This window comes from Salvia splendens, chromosome 14 (assembly GCF_004379255.2).
Source record: "Salvia splendens isolate huo1 chromosome 14, SspV2, whole genome shotgun sequence".
In the NCBI taxonomy this organism is placed as follows: Eukaryota; Viridiplantae; Streptophyta; class Magnoliopsida; order Lamiales; family Lamiaceae; genus Salvia; species Salvia splendens.
The window spans coordinates 1,432,464-1,455,684 of NC_056045.1; the positions used below are offsets into that span (position 1 = coordinate 1,432,464).

General features: G+C 37.8%; 3 protein-coding genes across 3 annotated transcripts; all 3 read right to left on the reverse strand.

The window, feature by feature from the left end:
* Positions 1-3,075: 3,075 nt before the first annotated feature.
* Positions 3,076-5,448, reverse strand: LOC121765623. The gene has a single exon (XM_042161825.1). It carries the CDS (start codon positions 5,446-5,448, stop codon positions 3,076-3,078), a length of 2,373 nt encoding a protein of 790 aa, XP_042017759.1.
* A 414-nt stretch (positions 5,449-5,862) lies between these two features.
* On the reverse strand, positions 5,863-9,276 carry LOC121765624 (putative late blight resistance protein homolog R1B-12). The gene is made up of 3 exons (XM_042161826.1): positions 6,862-9,276; positions 6,328-6,360; positions 5,863-6,162 (listed from the first exon to the last, which is right to left on the reverse strand). The coding sequence occupies exons 1-3, from the start codon at positions 9,274-9,276 to the stop codon at positions 5,863-5,865; spliced, it is 2,748 nt and encodes a 915-aa protein (XP_042017760.1).
* Positions 9,277-14,791: 5,515 nt separating this feature from the next.
* On the reverse strand, positions 14,792-16,770 carry LOC121764563 (serine/threonine-protein kinase STY13-like). The gene is made up of 6 exons (XM_042160567.1): positions 16,500-16,770; positions 15,978-16,087; positions 15,713-15,897; positions 15,307-15,481; positions 15,105-15,239; positions 14,792-15,037 (listed from the first exon to the last, which is right to left on the reverse strand). The coding sequence occupies exons 1-6, from the start codon at positions 16,696-16,698 to the stop codon at positions 14,831-14,833; spliced, it is 1,011 nt and encodes a 336-aa protein (XP_042016501.1). The 5' UTR covers positions 16,699-16,770; the 3' UTR covers positions 14,792-14,830.
* Positions 16,771-23,221: the final 6,451 nt, after the last annotated feature.

A 23,221-nucleotide genomic window follows, 5' to 3' on the forward strand; every position in this document is an offset into this window, starting at 1 on the left:
AACAAAATCTGGCGCGAAGATTCACTCTTCGTCGGCAGAATACAAAGGTTCAAAGTATTACGCAATTTCTTGGGCAAAATAATATTCTTCATTCATGAGATTTTCGGAACAATGAAGAGCCCTATTTATAATCTATGGACCCTAGGGTTGGTTCGACCTATCCTAACTACATCGGGAAAGAACCAACAAAGAAAACCCGACGGAAAATAATAAAAACGTTAATTACATAATGACTAACTAATTACCAAAAATAATTAAATAACAAAAATAATTAAATGACCAAAAGACTCTAACTAATCAAAGGAATCGGTTGGGAGGTTTCAACCGATCTCTTGGCCTCAAGCTCCTGCTCGGCACCGCGTCTCTCTCTGCTCTCTCCTCGTTCTCGGCTGGTGCTCGCTCCTCGTCCTCGGCTCTCTCCTCGTTCTCGGCCTCGTTCTCGGCTGGTGCTCGCTCCTCGTCCTCGGCTCTCTCCTCGTTCTCGGATGGTGCTCGCTCCTCGTCCTCGGCTGGCGCTTCCGTCAACTGCTCGCCAGCCGTTTCCCCTGCTACACTCACGTCCAATGGGGTTGGTGTGGATGCATTCGTAACAACTCCCCCCTCCTTAGCAGCACCCTTGTCCTCAAGGGGGAGATCTGGAAATCGCTTGCGGACTTCCGTCAGCGGCTCCCACGAGGGTGAGTCCGTTCCATCCGACCAACGCACCAACACGTGCTCGACCGCCTTTCCCTCATGCCACATAATCTGAGACTCCAAAATGGCCACCGGATGAGCAATGGGTCTGACCCCGCTGAACTTGTCGGGCAGAGGAACCACTTCATCCCCCGCCACGAAAGCGCGCAACAAGCTAACATGGAAAACATTATGCACCCGACTCCCCTCGGGAAGACGCAGCTTGTACGCCACCGGACCTATCTTCTGCAGAATCTCAAAAGGTCCATAAAATCTCTTCGCCAACTTAGCCGAAACCGGTTTTGCCACCGAGTGCTGACGATACGGCTGCAGTTTCAGCCACACGAAATCCCCCACTTCGAACTCAATGTGGCGGCGATGTTTATTAGCCGACGCTCTCATCCGTTGTTGTGCCCTCTGAAGGTTCCGGCGTAACTCCACCAAGAGCGCACCCCGTTCCTTAATCAAATCTGCCACGTTTGGAGGGGTTTTGGCCGACGGGGGAGCAGCAATCAAGGGTGGCGGCTCTCGGCCATACAGAGCACGGAATGGTGACGTCCCGAGACCCTCATGATGAAAACAATTCAGCGCCAATTCGGCCCAAGGTAGGAAGTTCGACCACGTCGAGGGGCGATCCGCGGTGAATGCGCGGAGGTACTACTCTAGTCCCTTATTCCGACTCTCCGTCTGGCCGTCGGATTGCGGATGATAGGCCGTCGAGAAGTGCAACTTCGTGCCGCTAAGTTGCAAGATTCCTTCCCACACGGAATTCAAGAAAACCGGGTCCCGATCCGACACTAAAGTCCTTGGAAATCCGTGATGACGGACCACTGTATTGACGAAGAGATGCGCCACGCGCAGGGCGTCAAACCGAGTGGGTAAAGCGGCAAAGTGAGCATATTTGGACAACCTATCCACCACAACCATAATGGTCGTATATCCCCGGGATTGCGGCAGACCCGTTATGAAGTCCATGGAGACATCGTCCCAAACCTGCGACGGGACCGGGAGCGGTTGTAGCAGGCCGGCCGGTTTCTGGGTTGAATACTTCGTAGATTGACAGACGACACACGCGTCTACAAAATCCCGCACCTCTTTCCGCATTTTGGGCCAGTAGAACCCCGCAGCTAACAAACGGAACGTACGCTCATGACCGGGGTGGCCTGCGAGTGGGGTACAATGGTGTTCCTTTAACAGCAACCTCTTCATGGCCGATGACGGGCTGACAAGGACCCGGCGGCCAAAGTAGATCAGACCATCTGTATATGAAAGGTGCGCTGGGGCCTCGCCTTTTTTTATTTTCGCCGCCAGCTCCACCAAATCGCGAAAGGATGCTGTCTCGGAGCGAAGTACCTCCAGCAAGCGCGGTAGGGGATGGGCCACAGCCGTCAACAGCGCCGCTCCCGCGACAGCATCTTCATCTAAAGAAGCCTCCGGTTCACCCGGTGGTGTGACCCCCTCCTCCTGACGCGACAGAGCGTCAGCCGCCTTGTTCGATATCCCCTTCTTGTACTCAATTTTAAACTTGTACCCCATCAACTTCCGGACATACATTTGCTGATCCGGCGTGTGAACAACTTGTTGGAACAGTTCCTTCAAACTCTTTTGATCGGAACGAATTACAAACTCCCTCCCCAACAAGTACTGGCGCCATTTTTGGACGGCTTCCACAATAGCAAATAACTCCTTGTGATAAGTGGAAGCAGCTCGTCGACGGGGCCCCAATTTCCTGCTGAAGAAGGCGATCGGATGAGCATCCTGTATGAGCACTGCCCCAATGCCGACATCGGAGGCATCCGTTTCAATACAAAATGGCTTCGAGAAATCGGGCAGACTCAACACCGGCGCCGACGTCATAGCTAACTTGAGAGCTTCGAAGGCGTCCGCTGCCCCGGCATCCCACTCGAAGGCGTCCTTTTTTAAAAGATCAGTAAGGGGAGCTGCAATCATGGCGTAGTTCGCGACGAAGTGGCGATAATACCCGGTCAACCCCAAAAATCCACGTAACTGCCTGACCGACCGCGGGGTAGGCCAAGCGGTCATAGCTTCCAATTTCGCCGGATCCGCCTTCAAGAGGCCCTCCGTAATGAGATGGCCTAAGTACTCGACAGTAGTGCTGCAGAACACGCACTTCGTCAACTTTACGAAGAACTGATGGGACTGTAGTAAGGATAGAACCTCGGACAAGTGTTCGCAATGGGCCTCCAGAGACGGACTGTATATCAAAATATCGTCGAAGAACACGATGACGAATTTTCGGAGTAAGGGCTGAAATATTCCGTTCATGGCTGCCTGAAACGTGGACGGCGCGTTCGTCAGTCCGAAAGGCATGACCAGGAATTCAAAATGCCCATCATGGGTGCGGAATGCAGTCTTAAAAATATCCTCGCCGTTCATCCGAATTTAGTGATATCCCGAACGTAAGTCCAACTTCGTAAAGAACTTGGCCGCACCTAGCTCATCGAATAGTTCATCCGCGGTCGGGATCGGGAAGTGGTCCGGAATAGTCGCCGAGTTCAGGGCACGATAATCTATGCAAAACCTGAAAGAACCATCCTTCTTCCGAATCAACAATACTGGAGACGAGAAAGGGCTCTGGCTTTTCTGTATTATCCCTTGTTCTAACATCTCCTGAACCTGATGCTCGATTTCGTTCTTCTGAAAGTAAGGGTAACGGTATGGTCGCACGTTAATTGGTTTGGTGTTGGGGAGCAAATGGATTTTATGATCGAAAGCTCGCTTAGGGGGCATCCCTACTGGCAACGCGAACACCTGCTGATGAGCCTCCAATACTGCCCTAAACTGTGGCGGTAGATCAGGTGGAAAACACGGTTCGACGGATAACAACTCGCCTGTCCCCGGTTCGGAATCGAAGGGCACAATCTCATAAAATTCGTGTGATGGAGAGTGAGCTGCCAGCATCATCAATGAATTCAAGGACAGCTGCTGCGGTCCCGGTCTATCCCCCTTCAACACGATCGCATCTTCTCCCCGTCGGAACTCCAGGGTTTTCCCAACAAAATCCGCCGAGATTTTGCCAAGTGATTCGAGCCAGTCCATCCCTAGGATCACATCCGCTCCATGCACTTCCAGAATGTGCAAATCCACCAAAAACTGAGCACCTTGTATAGTCAACTTCGTGCGACGAGACACGTGGGCACATAATAACGAGGCTCCGTTTCCTACGTATACCCGAAAGGGTCGAATAGGTGTCAAAGCGAGCTGGAGGCGCTCCGCAATTCGCGGGTGCAGGAAGTCGTGGGTGCTCCCTGTATCAATAAGTACGCCCACCTCCGTTGATCCAATGTTTCCTGTCACCCTAAATGGCCTAGACCGGCTGTTCCCATTCAACGAATGCAGGTGAGATAGGTCTGCCGTGATAACATGATCATCCTGTAATTGACACTCGGTATCCGGTCGTGTATCCTCGTCATCCTCCTCCCCGACATAACACAACAATTTCACCGCACACACATGTCCCGGGGTATATTTCTCGGGGCAATGCCAACACAACCCCTTCCTCGATCTCTCTGATTTTTCAGCCAGCGAAACCCTGACTGGAGCAAAGCGAGTGTTGGTCGATGGCGCCCCAGTCGGTGGTGGGGCGGAGCTGGTCGTCGGGGCCCCCGCAGCGAGCCGGGAGTCCCTGTTCTGCCACTGCCGCTTCTGGGTTGCAGCAGCCTGCTGCGCGCGCTGCTCCTGACTTGCTCCCAACCGCAGCGCCAGCGCCATTGCCTCGGCTAGTGATTGCGGTTGTTGCAACTCCACCGTCTCCTGGAGCGGTTGTTTCAAACCCTCAATAAAGATTGGGATCAATGCCTCGTCCGAAAGACCTTGGACTCTGTCCAAATACCTCTCAAAGGTGTTGTGATATTCAGTAACAGAGCCCGTTTGTACCAATTTTGCAAGGGGACCCGTATAATTCTTGAAACTCTGAGGATCAAAGCGATGACGTACGTCCTCCAAAAATTCGGGCCAAGTAACGTAGGGATTGTTCTTCTGATAGTTAAAAATCCATTCTGCCGCCGGAGGTTCGAATAACATAACTGTGTAATGTAGCCTGTCCTCCTCGGGCATCAGTTTGTGATTAAAGTAATATTCGACGCGTGATATCCAATTCGTCGCATTTGAGCCGTCGAAGTGCGGTGCCCGCATAGTGACGCCCGTGTTGTCATCACCTCCATGTCTCCAAGCACCCTGCTCCCGATGTCGGGGACTGTCCCACACCGTTGGGCGGCGAGTAGGGCCCCCTTTCAGGCGCGCAGAGGGCCGGTCCCAACTTGTCGTGCGCCGCGGGCGTGTATCGGGCGATGCTCCCTCCTCTCGTCGATAAGAATCACGCCCTCTATACACGTCCTTTCGCCCGCCCCGTGGCGGTCGCCCTCCGCGATAACCTGCCTGACGTCTAGGTTTACAATCCTTGGGCTGGCCGTGCGGATCGCGATAAGAACGATACTCGCGATCGTCGGAATCGGACTCCTCAACCGAGAGATCATCCTCCTGTAGGGGTCGACCCTCCATATTATCCATCCGACGATCAGAATTATCCATACGCATCTCCAATTGATCGAAACGAGACATAATTCGATCAAACCCTAGTTTGAAAGGGTCGACGTCCCCTTCACGAGTAACCCCGCGCGCCTGCTCCTGCGGCTGACCCGCGTTCTCCCGAATCACAACCCCAGATCGGCGGCGAGATGAGCCGATTCCCAATTCCGTCGCGTTGCCCCCTGTCAGCGGCGGGCGAGACGGGTTGTTGACGTCCAACACATCCATGAGTACGGGATGAAAGCACCACTTGTTAAGAGGCTCCTGCTCTTAACGTGAATATCCTGACCAATTCCACCAAGTAACACTCGTTCCGGCGTCTTCAACAAGAAGATCGGCGGCTGAAACAAAATCTGGCGCGAAGATTCACTCTTCGTCGGCAGAATACAAAGGTTCAAAGTATTACGCAATTTCTTGGGCAAAATAATATTCTTCATTCATGAGATTTTCGGAACAATGAAGAGCCCTATTTATAATCTATGGACCCTAGGGTTGGTTCGACCTATCCTAACTACATCGGGAAAGAACCAACAAAGAAAACCCGACGGAAAATAATAAAAACGTTAATTACATAATGACTAACTAATTACCAAAAATAATTAAATAACAAAAATAATTAAATGACCAAAAGACTCTAACTAATCAAAGGAATCGGTTGGGAGGTTTCAACCGATCTCTTGGCCTCAAGCTCCTGCTCGGCACCGCGTCTCTCTCTGCTCTCTCCTCGTTCTCGGCTGGTGCTCGCTCCTCGTCCTCGGCTCTCTCCTCGTTCTCGGCCTCGTTCTCGGCTGGTGCTCGCTCCTCGTCCTCGGCTCTCTCCTCGTTCTCGGATGGTGCTCGCTCCTCGTCCTCGGCTGGCGCTTCCGTCAACTGCTCGCCAGCCGTTTCCCCTGCTACACTCACGTCCAATGGGGTTGGTGTGGATGCATTCGTAACAGTTGTCTTTAGTATTTTTCACACAAATTAACTCACAGCAGTGTCGGTTACAAAAATTCCAGTATTGGGGTTTCATAAACCTCAACAAGCCCAACAAATAACTACATATGCTTATATTTATGAAACAACATGGTAATACACTAATACTAATACAATTGAAATGAAGCATACCTTGCTATGTGCCCCCTTTTGCCCTCTCATTTCCTGAAAAATCAGAGTTAATTAATATAACATGTGAGCGATAAATATGTTCAAAACATGTTACGTTATTTTAAACCTCCCCCATTATAGAGATCAAACTTTCATTTAAAGAATAACTAGTAAGAAGAAAAAGCAGCCAACAAACTAAAACACATATCTGCAATAATATAACCAAACCACTTACAAGCACAAGCATTTTAGTTAGTGAATTCATGTGGTTTTGTGCAAATTAAAGGGAGTAGGAAGACTAACCCGATAACCAAGTTGAGAGTCGATCGAGGTTGGAATTCAGAAAGAAGAGTACCAACGAATCGTAAAGACAGATTCAGGTCTTAATTGATAGGCAGAAATGACGGCTAAGGGATTGCACTCAACTAACTCAATAATTGTAGTGGTGAACATTGAGGGACCACGCGTCCAATCGAGTTGTTGTAATTTGTAGCAATGGCGTAGGCTTAGGAGTTCAAGCCTTGGGAGACTTCCGTGCTGAGCTCTCAATCGCACCAAATTGGTGTCCTTAATTATAACTGTCTCAAGCTTCAAAAAACAATCAGATCCTATATCCCACTCTGGGCCTCGAAAGGCATAGTTTTGTAACTTGAGGTAACTAAGATTTGGTAGCAACATACCAATGTCATTCATGTACTTCCATGGACACCCTAAGCCACTCAAATTCAACCTTTTCAAACTTGATGGGAACATTGAAAGAGGAACCATGAACTCACGCTTAATATCAGGATACTTCACAGTAAATTGAAGTATATCCAATTTCTGAAGTTCCTCTGATATAAAACTCAAGTTACTTAATGGGTTTCTATCATCATCTTCATCATAAGGCTGCAATTGTACCACAATTCCTAATTTCTTTAAATTAGGGATTCTCTGGAGAATTTCTCTTATGCAACTCTTTTCACTCACACCAATAAGAGCGTAAAGTCTATCCAATGCAGCAACAGAAGAATCAGGGATCACTAGGTCTTTTCCCCATACCTCAATATGTTGTAGTTCTTTCATGTCCCATACTTCCACCGGCATACATGACAAAGCTCCACGTTTTATAATGTCCATATGTTGATAGATAGTCAAGAATTGAAGGTGAAAAAGGTTGGATATAGAAACTGGGATTTCTTTGTTGTAGGTTAGGCAAAGGTACTTTAGACAAATTAGTTTAAAAATTTCAAGTGGGAAACGATAAAATCGGACACTTCCAGCTTCCAGTACCTTGAGCAACTTGAAATCCATTGCATGTAATGGCATCGCATATTCGTGGTATTGACCAAGACAAAGGAGAGAACGTACATTGGATGCACAATCATTTTTTATTTTTTCACACACTTCTTTCAAGGAAAATAAAGAGATGTGATGGGCACACAACCGACGTTGATCTTTCACAACATCATCGTAGCTTTGTAAAACATGCAAAAACTTAATCCTAGTTGCTTCTTTCTTACAAAAGTGCTGCCAGCAAGAATGCACACGAAACATTTTCTTTGAAAACCAAGAATCGAGAGTGATATTGAATAGAACGAGGAAATACCGGAAAGCAAGGTGTACCACCCATTCGTACAAATGAAGATTTAAAGTTTCTCCATTCAAATCATCCAAAATTTGACTACCAAAAGATTCAAGAAACCCCTCAGAACTCAACATGTTAAAGATGATGTGTGGTCGAATATCAGTATATGGAGGGCAAGCTCCCAAATAGAGAAATAACATCTTCAAATTTTGAGGTAAGTAGTTATAGCTTGGGTAAAGTACCTCTGCTATTTGATCATATGCATCCAAGAATACTGAATTATGTTGTTTTTCAGCTACCTCAGTCCAATTTTCTGTGGTTGTTTCCTCTTTAGATAGGAGCTCCGCAACTGTGACTATCATAAGTGGAAGACCTTCGCATTTTTTAGCAATCTTCTCTCCTAGTTCATCAAGGTGAGGAGGGAAACCCTCTTCCCCAAACATCTTCTCGCTAAGTAATTTCTTACTTTCTTTATTAGTCAACAAGCGTAGTGTACCCTTAGTTGGACATTCTTTAATATTTTTCCTGCTTGTTAGCAAGATTTGGACATTCTCTTCTAGCAAGGTATCCATCACTCGTGTGTCCCATTTCCATACATCATCCAACACAATGAGACATTTCTTATCCTTCAGCCTCTCTTGCAAGAGTCCAACTAATTTCTCATCGTCGCCATCGTCTCCAAATGTAAGCATTTGGATGTGAGTGTTGGGATCCACTTGAGATAGAATGCATTGCACCATTTCATGGAATTCACATTTTCTGCCCACTTTGACCCATGCTCGAAGCTCGAAATGACTCTTAACTGATGGATCATCAAATAATTTCTTAGCAAATGTTGTTTTTCCAACTCCTGCCATCCCAATAACCGGTAACCACCAACTCATGTCATCTTCTGCACAAAGATAAGCCCTTACTTCTTCAAATTCACCGGATAACCCAACCATGTTTGAGTCGATTCCACCAAAATCAATTCTGGAGGAAAGAGGCTCGCCTTCTTCTTCAGGCATAGAGAGTAGTTCAATATCGAACTCCGCCTCCATGACCGAAACCCTCTGGATGAAGCAATCAATACTCTGTCGGAGACTCTGCAGATCTACCGGGAAAGACAAGTGATCTCTCTCACCTTCGACTTGTGGAAGAATCTGTTCATACACATGAGATTCTAGTAAATCTTCGAATTCCCATACGGTCTCTTTGATTCGCTCGTCCAAATCATTCATCTTCGTCCTGATCTTGCTGTAGCCGGTGTCCTCCAATTTTAGCAGAACTTTTTGCAAGCGAACCATGGCATCGTAGGCGGGTTGTAAGATTTGTGGAGAGGCAGGAACTAGTGAAATGCGAGATGATTGTAGAATAGTGTGAATGGTATTCTTGAGAGAAATCGCAGCACCGTAAGCCGCCATGACTTGATTGAATGCCGAAGGAAAGGAGGAGTTGGCAACGGCGGTAGGATTTATGTAAAAGTGAATTCAATATTTGAACTTTCTTGAAATTTTAACAATTTGTGCCGGAATTCTTTGTCATTAAGTGGAGGTGAAATTGGACATAGAACTAATTTTTGCCGGCTATCAATTGGACAAGTAGAGCGTCCACATCCATGCTCAGGCCAACGAGCAAGGATGTGGGCCCGAACCCACTTTTACTACCTACTCTAGGTAAGAACACAACACTCACATCCGTACTCTTTCGCAAAGACAAGCTCAAGCGTCCCACCATTCTATTATTCAATTTAAATAAAAACATTTCTGCAATATTAAAATGCATTAAAATACCCGAAATAATATTACAAATTATAAAAATAAAAAACTTACATAATTAAAATCCTAAAAATAAAAATTACATAATTAAAATCCCAAAAATTAAAAATTAAATAATTAAAATCCTAAAAATGAGATTGAGAGAGTTGTTTGGTATAGTGTCATTTTTTGTGTTTGAAATGAGAGTATTTATAGATGAAAGTATGAATTTTGGGGTAAAAATAATGAAAAAGTAAATTAAAGTGTGGAAAAAATGGATATATTTTATTAGGAAGTGGGAAAATATTTTTTTTATTAAATCTAAATTTTTAGATTTTTTCAATTTTTTAAAAAAGATAATAATAAAAAATGATAAATCAACGGGCCAATCAGAGCATGACACGTCGACGCCTCGTGCTCTTGCTGTTGGCACGAACGTGCTCTATGCATAGAGCAGCACCCTGCCGTCGGCAAGAGCACAGCGGCGGACAAGGCTTGTCCTTATCGACGGCAAGAGCACGTCCATTGGCAAGGACACCGCTGTGGATGCTCTAAAAGAAATACTCCCCTTCAATACAGGCTAAATTTGATTGGATTGACAAATTGTAAAAATCAGGAGTGTAATAAAAAGTGGATGAAAAAAAGATTAATATAAAATAAGTCCTAATTTTATAATGTAATATAAATGAAACAATGATAGTGAAAATATTAGATATATTACCAACGGTAATAAAATAGCAAATGAGACATTTGGTGGATGAACAAAAATTAATAAATGACACAACTATTGCTAAGGAGAGAGTAGAATCATTTGTCTAATAGTATAATTTAAATATTAAATTACCATACCTGATAAATTAATAAAGTCGACATCAGCATTAATAGAAAACTAATTTAAGCAGTCGCGGAAATAATAATTTTACATTGAAAGAACAAAATGTTTCACGGAGTATCTTTTATTGGTAATGTTCGTTTTCTGTTTAAGATATTTTCAACATTATTACTGTCTGTTTTATTATATAGGATTAAGACTTTAACTTTAGTATTTTATTTTATTCAACGAATTTTAATCTTTCTTGATTCTTTCTCCAAAATTCATTCTTCTCCAAATTGAGGCGGACGTAATTGTTGGAGTTGTCAATGAGGCCAAAACATCGATCATTACAACAACGTCATTTTTACTAAAACAATATAATTTGCCTGTAAATTCACGAACATTCACGATTTTTGTTTTTTCCCTTAACTTTTTGAATTTTCTAAATAAGGTATAGCAGCATAACACACATTTGATCAGTACCAACAACCAACAATCCTAAATAAGTATAACAAGGCAGATTTTAAACTAGTATATCGATCATATGGGTGCCCATATTTTGAGGTTAGTGATCAATAGATTAAAATTATCTGTTGGCAATTGAAACTAAAAATATAACATATAATTGTCCCACATCGGTGTCAAGATAAAACTGAAACTAGTATATAAGTCTCATGGACCCCTCCTCCTATCACCAATTGGTTTTAGGATGGAACCCATGGATTTCTATCTTGGTATCAGAGCGGGTCGCCGACTGTGAGTCATATTTAACTGACCTAGTAGTATATCTGGGCTGAAACCGAAAAAAATGACTGACACAGCAGTATAACTGGGCTGACTGTGAGTCATATTTAACTGACCTAGTAGTATATCTGGGCTGAAACCGAAAAAAATGACTGACACAGCAGTATAACTGGGCTGAAAATTTGGGCCAAGTGGTCCCAGCCGATCGAAAAAAATTGGACCGATTGTCCAATCGATTAGAAAAAAGTCCAACCCCTCCAAGGTTCACCTTGAAGGATTTGAGGGAGGGTGTTGGCAATTGAAACTAAAAATATAACATATAATTGTCCCACATCGGTGTCAAGATAAAACTGAAACTAGTATATAAGTCTCATGGACCCCTCCTCCTATCACCAATTGGTTTTAGGATGGAACCCATGGATTTCTATCTTTATCAAATAGATAGTAGTAGTAATTTAATAAAGGCACATTGTCAGGTAAAAAATAGCTTAACTCTTGGTCAAATTCTGAAAAGTCTCCAACCTTAGTAATCAGTTGAAAAAGCAAAAAAATTGGATATGTTTTACATTATCACAATAGAATTATTCTTATGAGATTTGAGGAACTAGCAAAATGGGAGGTGATTGTAGAGACTGGGTTTGAAGGGCGGGTCAAACCCGATGGGGCAGCTGGGCGGGTTTGTGAGTATTGGGCTTTTAGACTCAGGCCAGCATTATGGGCCAATTAGTTCTCACATATATATAGGAGTACTTTATTTTTTTTGAAGACATATGCTCCATTCGTTCCACAGTAGTTGAAGTCAATTTTTGTTGGGTACATTCTTAATGGAGTCATTTTCCCTTTTAGTTAAAGTCAACGCATTTCTTTTCACTTACTTTGCTCTCTCTTATTTTATTCTCTCTTTATTTCTCTACATTTTTCATTTCCTACTTTATTCTTCCTTTACTTAAATCACTTAACATATTTTTTTAAATCGTGTGCCGAAAAGAAAAGTCTCGACTACTATCGAACGGAGGGAGTATAATGATGTGTAGAGCTCTATTTTTGTACTTTCCACATGATACACTATATGTCGAAGAATTATACCTAAATATATATAAAATAGTTGGAAAGGAAGAGGATGAGATCGAATATATAGAGGAAGACTAAGTATTTTCCAATGGATGAGAATTATACTTGTTTCACTTTATAAGTATTTATAAATGAAATATATCTGGACAGCAAAATACCAGAATCTACACATTAGAACGAATTATTACATAAATTTTACTTTGGAATATGGAAGATCACTTCAATCATTGTATAAACAAACTTTAACTTTGTACCATTTTCAATCTCACTTTAATTTTATGTAATTGTGGCTGATTGGTTATAACCTAAACTAATTTCAAAATACTTTTTACTATTTTGTTTTTATTAATTAATGTGATTGGGTATTATTACTTGACCCATTTAAATACACACGACACGTACGTAAAGCAATAAAAATTGAGATTTGACTAATCAATATTTACATTCCATCGGTAATACTAAGTTAAAAATCAAGAATTTGTTTTTGAAGGAAAGTTAAAAATCAAGAATAATCTTAATTCTTAACATACCAAATTTACTGTTGAGTTGTTGGATATTTTTTAAATACCTTTTGATACTTCATTCTAGCTTCATAATATTACTGGAAAAGGTCCCAAAATCCGAATAATATAGTAAATGGTAAAATTTCAAGAATATAAGTTTATTTAGTTGGTAAATTTATAAAATAAAAAAAAGAGAGTATATCTTGGACCATATTTTGAGAATTAGCAAATTCAAACTCATTTCTAGGCATACATGCATGCATATGGGTATATCATAATATTGAAGTTCGTCTGAGGGTTTGAAGCTTATTTTATTTTTTTCCAATTTCATTTTAATTTCTATAATTTACTTTTATTTTGCTTTCCGGTTGTTCGTATTTTGTGATTTTGACAATAAGTTTCGTCTATAGAAAATGTGCACCTACTAAATATCGCACACCATTATACTCCCTCCGTCCCGCACTACTTGCACTTATTTCCTTTCTGGGCGTCCCAAGTTATTTGCACTCTTTCCATTTTTAGTAACAATTTATACCTACAGCCGTAATTGTTGACTTTGTCTATCACTCATTCCTTAATCTCCGTGCCCAAAAGGAAAGGTGCGAATAATGTGGGACAAAGGGAGTATATTTTATATTAATATATAGCCCCCAACTGTTAGTAATTTACAGGTACTTACACTTGGCTACAACTCTATACCATGCTGAAAACTCTAAAAACCAACAACCCTCAATCCGAATTGTTTTTGAGCAAACAATACGAGCTTAGGCATCTCGCTTTCGTCGATGAATCCATCGGAATTCGTGTCGACCGCCTTGAGAACTCGCTTAGCCTTCCACTTGCAGAACCACCCGCCCGTAGCATGGATGGCCTCCCGGAGCTCCTCCACACTTATCTTGCCATCCCCGTCTTCGTCGAACTTCTTCAACCATTTCTTGAACTCTTCCATGGTTAATTCTAGTTTACCATGGCTATTGATGACCCTATTAGGATACCTAATTAATGCCATTTTTTTAGTTTGTGTGTGTGTGTGTGTGTTTTGTTTGTGAGTATTGCATGAACTATATATTAAAGAGATTGTCTCATTTATATATATAAGAAGTGTGTTTGTGAAACTTCAAATAGTGGAATAAGAATCGATTGAATGAGTCCAGAAACGTGTTAAGGAAAAGAATATTTGAGTGACTGGTGGAGGCAGGTTTAATTATTGCACCTATAAAAGAAACAAATATCATAGTCAACATATCTATAGCAAAAGGAGAATATGTTACTTGCCCTGCGTAGCGCAATGGGTAACGGATGGGCAGATCTTGCTGCAAGGAGAATATGTTACACGGTAAAAGATAATGATAATAATTAACGAGAAAAGATATGCTGCGCGATTCCTCGTGAGCACCCGCTCTCTTCCAACCTCACATCTCTTTTTCTTGTTTCGTGCAGCATAACAAATCTCAATAATTAATATCTCTATAGTAAAAGGAGAATATATTTGGAAGATATTTTTCCGTATCTTGTGGAATGGGTTAATCTATAGATTATTATAATCTACATTGATATATATGAATATAGTTCTTTAGGTTTCGTGCTCATTGCATCAATTAAATGGCTTATACGGAAAGCAAAGTTTAGTTTTACTATTCAAGCAAATGATATCATCATTCATTTAAAAATAAATAAAGTAAGTTCATATAATTTTTGGCTTTCAATAATATATAGTTTTAAGATTTTAATTGTATAATTTTCTTTATCTTAATATAATTCATAATATAATTAATTAGTAAGAAAGAATTTTAAAACTGGAGATGATAAATTCAAGGGAATGCAAAACTAATTGGCCAAACTACTTTGATCTTGTAGCAATCAAAAGTGAAATAGATGAGGAATATGATAAGGTAAAAGTAGAAAGGAAAGTAATTTGAGCACTTGAGACAAGCGATGAGCTGCAACTTAGTTGGTAAAATGTATCTTCTCCGTTCAACATATCAGAGATTCGAAAGTGAATCATAGAGTATTGCACATGAATAAAAATATATAGAACAAATTAGCTCAATAAAATGGAATTTAAGTTGTCTAATGACTGAAAAACAAACTAAGGCCCCCTAGCTCGAGCAAAGCATAAACAGCCGGGTGAGTGGTTTTCCGGTATCATGCGGCCTCCTTTAGACGTGTCGATTGACTCGAGCAGCTTCACAACCTCTTCCATCTCCAGCCGTTTATTCGGGTTAGCATCCCAGCACCGTTTCATGATGCTTGCGAAAGAGCTAGGGCAACAACGAGGAATCTCCGGTCGTAGATTCTAAATAAATGTCACATTATATTAGACATACAATCCTAGCATCAAACAAGCTAAAAATTAACTTTACCTTTTTAACAACCGCGGTTAAAATCCTGGCCAAGTTAAGATCGGGATAAGGCACATCACAACAATACATTTCCCATAAGCATATTCCGAAGCTGTATACGTCGCATTTGTGGTTATAAGGCTTCCCCTCGAGTACCTAAGCGGACGACAAATATGTTACTTGTACAGTATTGATTTCGATATATATTTTGTTAGAGATGTACCTCAGGGGCCATGTAGCCGATGGTTCCGGTTGTACCGGTCATCTCACTTGGATTTTTAGCTTCGACACGAGCCACTCCAAAACCAGTGATTTGTAGTCTACTTTTGGGACCTATGACCATGTTTTCTGCTTTGATATCACGGTGTACGATCCTTTGCGCGTGTATATAGCTCAGCCTACGAGACCAGCACACATCATATAAATGTAAAACATTGAATCATAAAAATACAATAAATATGGTCAATTTTTTAAAAACAGTAAAAGTGAAATGGGACAATAGCCTACCAGAAAGGTAAAACATTGTATCTTAAAAAATACAACAAATATGTTGATTTACTAAAAATAGTAAAAGTGAATTGGGATATTTAATGGACGAAGTATTAAGTATATGCTAGTGAAAGATTTACCCGTTTGCGAGGTCCAAAGAAAGCTTGATCACGGCTTTGAAGGGAAGCTTCTTTATTCGATTATTGAATAAGAGTTTCTTCAACGTGCCTCCGGAGATATGTTGTGTTACAACAAAGCAGTTCGTACGACCCCCCGAGGAGGCCGGAAATTTTAACTGCGAAGCACCCATTGACGCGCCAATGCACTATAACAAGAATTACTTGCTATAATAAATGAAACAAAAGGAGTGGAAAAGGTTGGATATTTAAAACAAATCATGTGTACATATGTGATGTTGGGATGGCTGAGCCTGTGCCATATAGAAACCTCCTGTTTGAATAGGGCTATAATCTCAGCCGCTGATCTTGTGCCATCTTGCAAATCCAACAACTTAACTGCATATAAAATACTCATGTTTTTCTATAATGACAAACCCTTTCTATCCACATAAAATAGTCAATGTTTTCACCAAATTAGTACCTTAACTTTCGCACGATTTATTACCCTCGTACATCTACTTATTTACCATTGTCGTTAAAACTCGTATCATCCACTACTTAAACTATTTTCCGAGCAAATATTATGACGAGAGACAGACTAAATAAAGCAAATTGCCTAAAAAAGTCAGATCAAATTCCAACTTTTAAAAATGGTCAATTATATTGAAAAATCTCAGCATGCTACGTTTCTAAATCAACTACTATTGATATTTAAAAGCTAAATAAGATCAATATTCAAAAAACAAATTGAGCAAATATGGCATATACATATATATAAAACCAACAATATTGAGATAGAAGAGAGTACCATCAACATCTTGTCCCATATAAGTGCCTCGGTAGGTTCCTTGAGCTATAACTTGTCGAATTTCTAACGCAGTTGGATCTATCTCCCACGCCTCGGGCTTCTTAGAAGTCTTGAAAGTCTTGCTCAATTGTAAATCTATACTCTTCAAATCAATCTTATCTGCCCTAACCATGTCCTTCCATTCCTCACTTCGATACATCTTCAACTCAACCACCAAAATCACGTATACAAAATCAATACATATTCAACTCAGCCATTAGAATCAACAATGTTTAACCTAGGTTGCTATTCGTATTTATTTTAAGAAAATTGAAGAATAAAATCTTAGTATCTATTTATAGAGTGAGAGTACTCTACGTATAGGTTTAATTGTTTTATTTGAATTTTAGATAGATTTAGAGTGGGAGAAAGATTTGTACTTATCGATGTTATTATCTTTCAAATTAATTTTGTATTTATATATACATATGCTTTAAAATTTAATGAAGATAGAGACAAAAAAATAATAATTGATTTATCCTTTTATTCATTTTATTGTATAACATAGAATAAAAAAATGATAAAGATGTATTCTTGATTTATTTAAAATATTTTGACATATTAAAGAAAAATTAGAATTTGAGGAACGTTAATTGTATTTATTATTAGTAGTATTAAAGAAAACCCTTAAAGTTTGAGAAATTATAAAAACGTTCCGTACCAGAGCTTTAATTCTAAAGCTTTTTCATTTCTCTATTGGTATTCATGTTTGTTTTTAGATTAATACCAAGAAATTACACCACTAATATACTTTTTAAAAAATTTGTTAAATTTTTATTTTAATTATTAATTTAATTCTATATGCTCCTCCATAGTATACGCGCGGCCGGCTATTGCTCAAAGTTTCTCTATTGCATTCACAACATGTCATATTATTGCTACAAAGTTAATTTTTGTTATCCTACCATTTAATTTCATATTCTGTATTTTAAGAGAAATTCCATTTAAGAACATATATATAAGTTGATTTTATGCAAATAACGACACACATTGCGCATTATTGCTAAAAGTCATTTTTTATCAAACAAATGTTATTTTTCTATTAAATTAAGGTTTTTATATTAAAAATATGTTTTTATTAAAAATGAAATTATTCTTCTTTTAAATAAAAATTATTATATATTTTATAAACAAAAGCGATTGTTTTGACGTACAGTAATAAATAAAAATTGTTTTAATCAAAGAAAGTTATTGTTCGAATGAACAAAAGTTATTTCATCCATCCCAATAAAAGTGATGGATTATTTTACGTAATTGATTTTAAAAAGTGTTAAATGTGTTAAGTTAATAGATAAGAAAGAGAATAATTAAAGTAATAAGAAAAGTGAGAAAGAAGTGGGAGATGTAAAAGTTTTAGTAATATTTTTTTGCTAAAAAGGAAATTTCATTGCTTGTCTTGTAATAGGACGATAAAATAAAAGAATGTCAATCATATTCATTTGCAATATAGAATGGAGAAAGCAGGATTCATGCTAAAGAATAAAATTTATTGTTCCTTATGAATAAAATACACATATACCTGCGAATACAAAGAAGATTAGTCAAGTGAAAAATTGAATATTTGAGTTAGTTAATATGTCCAGGCTAAGATGATATATTTCTTAGTTATCACAGAATTTTAGGAATTGTTAGTTAATGTGTTTAATCAGAGAGAAAATAATTGAATATTTTAATTGAACTGAGAAAAGTGATTTAGTGTATTAATTGGAGGGGAAAAATTGGCAAAAATAAAAATGTGTCATCTTATTTACGATAAATTATAAAGGAAAGTGGGTCATCTTAGACGGAAGGAGTTATATAAAAAATAAGGAAAAAAAGAAAAAAAGCAACAAAATAAAATAAATATAATTGCAAAAGAAAACAAGGTATTTTTCGGGCCCAAGTACCAGAAAAAGAGAAATTAATTTGCTACCATAGGCCCAAGTCAAATTGTATAATGCTCACTCCATTTGTTATTACGAATCTCATTTGATTGTGGCAAGTATTTTAAAAAATGTTAATAAAACTAATGAAAAAAAGTTTGTAAAATATAGGTCTAAGTAGTTTTAAATGAAATATGAGTGTAATGACTTAATAAAATTTGTGGCCCTATTATGTAAAAACAAAATTAAGATTCTTATTTATGGATGAACTAAAATGAAAAAATAAGACTCAATGAACGCCTAACTTTCCTCAATAAACTAATAGTATAATTATATGTACATATCATGCGTAGAATTATTTATAATTATCTGATATAGTAACTATCTAGATATTTATAACAGAAATATCTAAATTTTTATAATAAAATATCTTGATAAATAGATTATAATAATCGTAGAAAATTCTAGAATATCTAGATAATCTATATATATAGGAGTGTTTATAAAAAAAAGTTGAAGAGAGATAAACAAGTAATATAACTCATTTAATTTGTCAAAAGTTTACGATAAACTAATGAGTTCGTAATTATTTTTTGACGGTTTCTCTTATCTTCAACCTCTAATCTAATTCAATTCGGAAACAATAGTTAACTAAACACAACCAAATTAATTAAACAAGCATGTATATAGAATCATAATGTATTTTTTTAGAATGATCAATATCCAGTTCACTCTAAGAATTTGTCTTTGCCGATTACAGATTGGCGTGTAAACAGTGGTGCATCAAGCATGACAGTAATTTGCACCACTTTATAATCTTAGTCGAAACCCAGTCCCAAACGATGAGAATAAAAATCGTCCATTGGACTAAGTTGAAGCGCAAAGAGGTGATGAGCATAAAAATCTTGTCTATGGGACTAAGTAGAAGCAAGTGGTAGAATCTTGAATTGACCAAGAAAATGATTGCATATTCCAAATATATGAATTGACCAAGAAAATGATTGCATATTCCAAATATAGATATTTAGCTTGTTAATCTTTTCTGAAATTATTGAAGAAGAGTAGTGATAAATTACTTGATAGTAGGATTAAATATACCTTAAAAGTAATACTCTATTATTTTATTTACACTAAATATATTAGTATACATTTAAATACAACTAAATATCTATGTTAACCAAAGTAGTAATTCCTTGAAGAATTTCAAGAACAATTTTGTACTCCCAATTTCTAGACTTCTATCGATACCACAGCTCCTTTACATATCATATATCAAACCTAGTTTTGATTGAATTGATTAATACTCCCTCCGTCCCTAAAGAAAATGCACACGAGTTTTAATGTAAAATTGGTAAAGAAGAGAGAGTAGAGAGAAAAAATAATTAAAGTATTGTTAATGGAGAATGTGTCAACCTCATTAGAGAAAAGAGACTTTACAAAAATTAGAAAGTGCATATTCTTGTGGAATGGACTAAAAAAGAAAATGTGCATATTTTTATGGGACGAAGGGAGTATAGTTTAACTAACTTTTGCATTCATTATTGAAATAGTAATTAATTTTTAAAATTCAATCAATCCAACATAGTTAAAAAGTAAAAAAAAATAAAGTGTTATCCTCAAAATATCTTATCGATTCGGATGTTATTCCTGAAAATTCAGTCTCACGTGTTCGATTATTAAATATACTTATTTTTCTGGATATGTGTCTGGTCCATGATATTTTAGCAACTGAAAGCCTCGTAGTCATTGGAGGAAAGATGCAATAACTGAAGTCTATTAGCTTTCGACTCTCTTTCTTCTTTTCTCTGTTTTTCCATCTTATCTTAATCAATGTCTCTATGCATTTTATTTTTAAAACTTTATTATTAATCAACAACAAGCTATTAATTGGACTTAATTAACCTAAGATGTCAAAAGCTCAAATGACTAAATAAAATTTTAAAAGAAAAGAAATGACTATATAATAATACTCCCCCGTCCCTTAAATTTTTGTCACACTTTGATCGGCATTTTAATAAATGTAATGGAAAGTGTGTTGAAAAAGTTAATGGAATGTGAGTCCTACTTTTTTGTATTTGTTTTATAATAAAACGTGAGTAAGAATGAAGAATGAGTTAGTGGAATATGAGGTCCAATATAAAAAATGGTAAAAAGTGAAATGTGATAAATTTTGTGGGACATATGGAAATGGAAAAATGTGACAAACTTTCATGGACATATGGACTACTAAACAGAATTGAATTAAAATACGATGGGAATATGTGAAAAGGTGAGATATGTTGTTAAAAATATAAGTTCCACTTCCATCTCAAACTCTCATACAAAAGTGAAAATAAAATAAGATGAACCCTAACTAGTAGTACTAGCACTATTTTACAAACCCTAGCTAGTTAGCCAATTACATGCTTTCTTGCAAATTCAGTGAGGGAGTTGAGCTCATCTCCGCGGATGTATCCGTCGCCGTCCTTGTCGGCCGCCGCCATGCAGCGGGCAGCGTACCACCGGGAAAACAACCGGAGCCACCGCCCTCCTTTCTCGCCAATAGCCACCCGCAGCTCCTTCTCGCTAATTTGCCATCCTTGTCCGTGTCGTACTTCATGAACCAATTTTCATCGATTTCTCCGAGGAAGGTTGTTTTTTCGGGAACAACGCCGCCCAAGTGCCCGATCGCCGGTGCCCGTGCCGAAATGTGTGTGTGTGTGAGATTTACTTGAGGGAATTAATGGGTGAAAATGCTTATATATATAGAGATGGTCTTACTTTATAGTGTGCTAGTGTTGTGATTCCAAAAAAAAGGTGAAATAATTGAATGAATAAGAATCAGAATTATGTGATATGCATGCTTCGTTTTTTTTGGAGTTTAAAGAGGTGATAAATGATTATATAGATAACTTACAAGCTTATTTCAAAATTACAAGAATTTTATGGTATAAACAAATGTCAATTAGATTTTAGATTTTTTATGGGTTAATATGAATGTTACGACTAAACTATTATAAGCATTTAATTTTGGTTATTAAATTTAAGTTAGTTTAAAATGTATGCTAAGCATGTATTTTGTATCATTTGGTTAGATGACTTAGATCTAATTAAAATTATTAAATGTAACGTATATAAAAGTAGATTCCTTTCCATCGACATTTATCAAATATCCACCACCAATTTTTTAAAGTCGATATTCAACATTATTCTGTATGTCCCCAATGTAAATATTCCAAAAAGTATGCATGCACACCGACACAACGTATATGAAAATTTAAAATACTAATAAATCAAATGCTGTATACAAAAACTACGCAATCATGCCAATAATACCCATACGTACATACACAAACATATAGTAGTATACAATAATTTACTAATCATTCAAATACACAAATACTAAAGGGTAGGTGGTCATTACTCATTTGTATTGCTAAATTTGGTAAACGAGTCTAATAAGATTTGAAAACGAAATATTAAATAATGTAGTTTCAATTTTTCTCAAATTTCATCTTCTATTTTATTCTCTTTTCACTCTTCATTCTCTCTCTTTTTTACTTTATTTTTCCACTTAAAATATCAATTGCTTAAATCTTATGTCTTAAAAAGTATCTCACTTATGACGAGACAGAGGAAGAGGTACTTGTTTAAGGTTGAAGTTATCACACTTAATTCATATGACCAAAAATACTTTTAGAAATATGAGACCAATGTTAGACTTTAATCTTACCAAAATCCCTTAAAACTATTTTTTATCTATATTTCTTTTCTTTATTTTATTAATCATTGTTACATTTTAGTATCAATGTAGACCCTTCAAAATAATTTATTAAATTTATTCTTCGTCTATTTTCTTTTTTATTATTTTATTGATCCATATTACATTTTATTATCAAAAAATTTCCCATACATTTGTTCCAAAAAAAATTTGGTCCTAAATATTAAATATGTTAGCTTTTAATCATAAATAATACGCCATCCGTATTAAATAATATATGACCGACAAGAATTTTAAGAAATTGTTTAACTTTATAAAGTAAAGTTGATAAAAAAAAAGTGGGATGTGAAACCTATTTTTATATATAGATTTTATAATAAAATGTGAGTGGAATGTAGATTCACTTACCAGATTTAGTAAAAGTGAAATAGGACATTTATTGAGGACGGACAAAAAAGGAAAAATGAGACTTATAATGGCAGATGGGGGGAGTATTTTGGTTGATATTTAATGGTTCCGTAAAAAATGAACAGTCAACCGCATTTTAAAGTTCAAAATTGGTCTTGTAAATTTCCACAAAAAACCTATTTGGTTCTGCAATGTTGAATTGTGTTAGTTTTTGGTCCTTGACAGTTTCGGTTCATATTTAACTCATCAATCAAGTTAAAACACAGTTGACCATTAATTTTTGACAAACTGATAAATATAGATCAAAATATATTGTTTATGACCAGAAGCTAACATACTTATTAATGTATGGGACCAAAATGTATTTTGGCCAAATATATAGGACCTATTTTAAAACTTTAATTTATTATAAAAAGATTACTTAGCATAAACTTGAGATAATAAAATCTCACTACTCTTCAAGTCACACCTAAAAATTCTCTCAATTTGAGGCTTACTGTTATGGGAGTAGAATGCAACACATCTAATCTTCTCCAAATTAAGAGAAATGGCAAAACTGTAGGATTATCACAGTTATGAGGGAAATAAAAGGGAGCAAAATCAGCACTCTTTAATTCAAATCTAACCTTTCTGAGAAAGGTATTTATTTGATGAAATGAGTTCTTCTCAAAAGGCCTAATGTTAATGATGCTATGAATCCTTAAACACAAGGC